Source organism: Pinus tabuliformis, chromosome 1_1 (genome assembly GCF_031772625.1).
Source record: "Pinus tabuliformis cultivar Carrire ecotype Pingquan chromosome 1_1, CPIR1, whole genome shotgun sequence".
NCBI lineage: Eukaryota > Viridiplantae > Streptophyta > Pinopsida > Pinales > Pinaceae > Pinus > Pinus tabuliformis.
Genome location: NC_142297.1, coordinates 962,824,364 through 962,828,565, shown reverse-complemented (window position 1 = coordinate 962,828,565; position 4,202 = coordinate 962,824,364). Strand labels below are relative to the sequence as shown.

At 38.4% G+C, this 4,202-nt stretch overlaps 1 protein-coding gene across 1 annotated transcript; it reads left to right on the top strand.

Moving 5' to 3' along the window:
- The first annotated feature begins 1,591 nt into the window (after positions 1-1,591).
- LOC149217697 (UDP-glycosyltransferase 73B5-like) lies at positions 1,592-3,546 on the top strand. The gene has a single exon (XM_089393044.1). The coding sequence runs from the start codon at positions 1,741-1,743 to the stop codon at positions 3,175-3,177; it is 1,437 nt and encodes a 478-aa protein (XP_089249170.1). The 5' UTR covers positions 1,592-1,740; the 3' UTR covers positions 3,178-3,546.
- The last annotated feature ends 656 nt before the right edge of the window (positions 3,547-4,202 follow it).

Below are 4,202 nucleotides of genomic sequence, written 5' to 3'. Positions count from 1 at the left end.
AATATATCTGTTGTGAGAAACTTTAACCTTTCCAGAATTCAACAGAACACGGGTTTGAAACTTTATTTCATTGAATGCGTTTAATGTTTTTTCATCGATTAAAATCTTCAGACATGGAAGGCTCAGAAATTATGATTTTTTCCCAAAATTCGGTAAAACAACAAATTACGGCGTTTTACTTCATTGAAAGCATTCTTCCCTTTTTAAGATTTCCTTTTGGAAAAAGGTTCAATTGCAGTATTGTGCAGTTTTATCAAAGTCTTAGGGGAGGATATAAATTTATCTCATACTAAGAAGATTGGATTTAACATATTTAGTTTTAGTTTCCTATTAGATTGAGTGAAAAGATATGGGAGGATATAAATTTATCTCATATTAAAGTTGGATTTAATATATTTAATTTCATATTAAATTACACAAATCGGCTTTCTTGAATGATTAGTTTCTTTATTTTATTACTTTTAAATTAGATGAATTTGAAAGTTAATTCTTTTGATTTATAAGTGTTTTAAATCAAAGATATATATTAAGATATAGAATATTATATCAAAAGTTTTGCTATCTTATATATGGGGTTTATTATCAAATATAATCTACATTTCAAGGTAAATGTGATTAAATTGTGTTGAAATTATAATATATTAATATTTTTATTAATTATTAATAATTTAATGAAACAGTGAATATTTAGTTTTTTTTAACAGTGATTCAATTAAATTATTTTTTTAATGAGATTATAATGTTTTTAGGTATACATCATATATATATATATATATATATTAAAAATTTAATTATATTACTTGATGTGATTACATTCTTTATTTTAAATGTTAAAATAAATTTAACATTCTAAGAAATCGAAAGATCTCAAAATTTAATTACTTAAAATTATAGTATTTTCAATTTTTAATAAAATAACAATTCTCTTTCTTAATATTTGCAATTTTCAATAAAATAACAATTCTCTTTCTTAATTATGATGTGAAATCTTAAATTATTTTTTCTCCAAATCTTAGTAAAAGTGTTGAAACCTAAACCTAAAATTATTGAGGTTTTTTATTATACCAAAATTATTACAACTTCAATCTATTCGCTATTTTTTTGGTAAATGAGCCAATATTCCATATTTCTAAAATAACTATTCGTCAATTTAATCATAAACCTGAAAATTTGATTAGGCTTAATCTATATAAATAAATATGATTAGAATTTTGCAATTTTTTTCACAAAAATCTAACTGTAAAAATATTTGAATCATGCTTTTAAAAATAAAAATAAATTAAACGCCATTCAAGAAGGAATTAAACGCCATCCAAAACCCCTCTTCCCCTCTTGAAATTTAACAACCGTAACCAAAATTTCAAAATCATCTCGGAATTTCAAAATTTCAAAATCATCTCGGAATTTCCAAGATTTACCAGGGCATTTGATTAGTGTGACCAAACATCTGTGAGAGAGTTACACCGCGGCTTTTGGGACCACTTTCAGCGTACATTGAACGTCTTTGAAGTGTTTCCTATCCGGCCACGTGGTCCTCACGTGCATTACAGAAAGGGAGTGGGCCAATGATGCCTCTGTAGAAAGTCCACCTGCTGACGCCTGTGCTCTAGTGGGGTGCTGCCATTTCGGTGACCATATTACTCTGTAGAGATTCCCCCCACTGTCTTACGGGTTTCGGTCCCCGTTTCAGCCCAGCCAAGCATTGGGTAGAGCAACACTTCGCAGAAGACGAAAAAGGAGATGGAGATGCAGAAGCGGAGGAGGAGTCATGTGGTGGTATTCTCGACATTGGAGCAGGGCCACCTAATCCCTGCATTCCAAACTACTCTTCATCTCGCACACAGAGGCGTCGCTGTCACCTTCGTCACAACTCGTCTCAACGCAACCGCTCTCGCTTCCAGACTCCCCCCTCCACAATTTCCTCTCCTCCTGCGCTTCCATCACTTGTCGCTCCCGCCCCTTGACGGCCTCCCGCCAGACCAAGAAAGCTGCCACACCCTCCACCCAAAACAATTTCAAAACCTCTATCTCGCCACGGAACAGCTCCAACCCCAATTCGAAGACCTTCTGCAGAGCCTAGCGGTAAACGCCGACGAAGAATGGATGAAACCCACCTGTGTGATTGGCGACATGTTCACCGGATGGGTACAAGAATCCGCTATGAAGATGGGCATTCCCGGCTTCACGTTTTACACTTCCCCGGCCTACGGGACTCTGCTTTACAATTCCCTCTGGCTTCATCTGCCCCACCTCGAAAACCAATCCCACACCGTTACTCTCCCCGACGTTCCCACCTTCTTGACTCTGAATCGATCGGATTTGACTCCCACCTTGCTGAAGGCCACCAGATCTAATCCATGGCACCTGTTTGTGAGCCGGCAGGTGAAGAAAAACAGGCACACTCAGGGATACATCGTCAATACGTTCTTGGAGCTGGAACCGGAGATTATCGAATACATGGAGACAAGCAGCGGGAAGCCCGTCTGGACCGTTGGCCCCGTTTTACCCTACGATTACATCACGGGATCCTCTGCTACAACCCCTCTGGATCGAGGGGAAGTATCGATCTCGGAATGGCTGAACCAGCAAACGCCGGGTTCTGTCGTCTATGTTTCGTTCGGGAGCAGGAATTTTCTGTCCGATGCCCAGATTCGAGAACTCGCATTTGGGCTCCAAGGTAGCGGGAAATCCTTCATATGGGTTCTGCGTACTCCGCCGGAAACCGAGAACGAGAGGGGCTCCTCGCAGTCTCTGCTCCCGGAAGGATTCGAACGCGATACCTCCGGGCGAGGCCTGGTGATCACAGGATGGGCACCGCAGCTTCTCATCCTGTCTCATCCTTCCACGGGCGCTTTCATCAGCCACTGCGGCTGGAATTCCATGTTGGAGAGCGTGAGCAGAGGGATTCCCATCATCTGTTGGCCCATGGCGGGTGAGCAGTTCCTTAACGCCAAGTGGTTCGTCGAACAGCTCCGAGTTGCCGTGCGAGCACAGCGGGGAGACGGTGGTATCGTGCCAAGAGAAGAGGTGGAGAGGGTTGTGAGGATCGTCCTGGAGGACGAAGGGGATCTCGATGTGAGAGGCAGAGTCCGAAATCTGGCTCATGTCGCTCAGGCAGCGGTGGTTGATGGCGGTTCGTCTGCTAAAAACTGGGATTCCTTTGTGAAGCACATCTAATTCCTCCAGACTTCATCATATCAATCCACTCGCATACATTCATCTTCACAAGAATCATGATGGATGGTAAACATTATTGACCAGGTAGAAACGTCATCTAAGGCTTGCAGGGACCGCACATACTCATCTTCATCATGCTCTCCTGGAAATTAGAATGGAGGCAGACTTTACTGACCAGGCAAACGTCATCATTGGCGGGCAGGAACTGTTTAGTGCAGAACATTAATGAAAAGGTGGAGCCATAAAATTGCATGAACTCCACAGCAGGGGTGGAATTGCAGAGAACCATAATGGAGAGACTGAATTATAGAAAATTGTATGTTTCCAATCCTGTTCAATAAACTAATAATAGTGTTCTTGTCTGGTGTATGCACGCTTTCACTGAGTGATTATGATTGATGTTGCTTTGGTATTTAAAGTTTCATTATGCTTTCACTTAGTGATTATGATTATGATTGATGTTAGGGTGTTTTCATTTGGGGTTTAAAGTTTCATTTAGAAGTACACATTTATATCTTTCCAGTTCATTATATTTTGAGTGTTTAAAGTTTCATTTAGTAGCACAAAATTATACCTTTCCAGTTACTTCATTATTCTTATTGTACACAGTTCAAAAGAGATTTTCACTTTGTATTCACGTTAAGTTTGTTCAAAAGAGATTTTCACTTTGTATTCACGTCAAGTTTATTAAATTGATAAAGTTTATATAAATAGTTGTGGCAGTTTAATTACGCCATAATTTTATTTGGAAAATAATAGAAATTTTAATAATTTTGAAAAAATCTGGTATGATTTTTTGGAAATCCAGGTTACAGTTATTAAGCTTCAGGATTTTGGGTGCCTTGGAGATTCTTGAGTGCTGAATCTATGTCCACCATAAAAAAAAACTATTAAAGCACTCTTTAATTAATGTTTTGAAAAAAAATTGATTTCAGGTAAAAGATTGAGTGCCAAAGAGGTTCTTGATGGCGCTGAATCCATTTACACTATAAAAATTTATTCAAACACTCCCATAATTAAAAAAT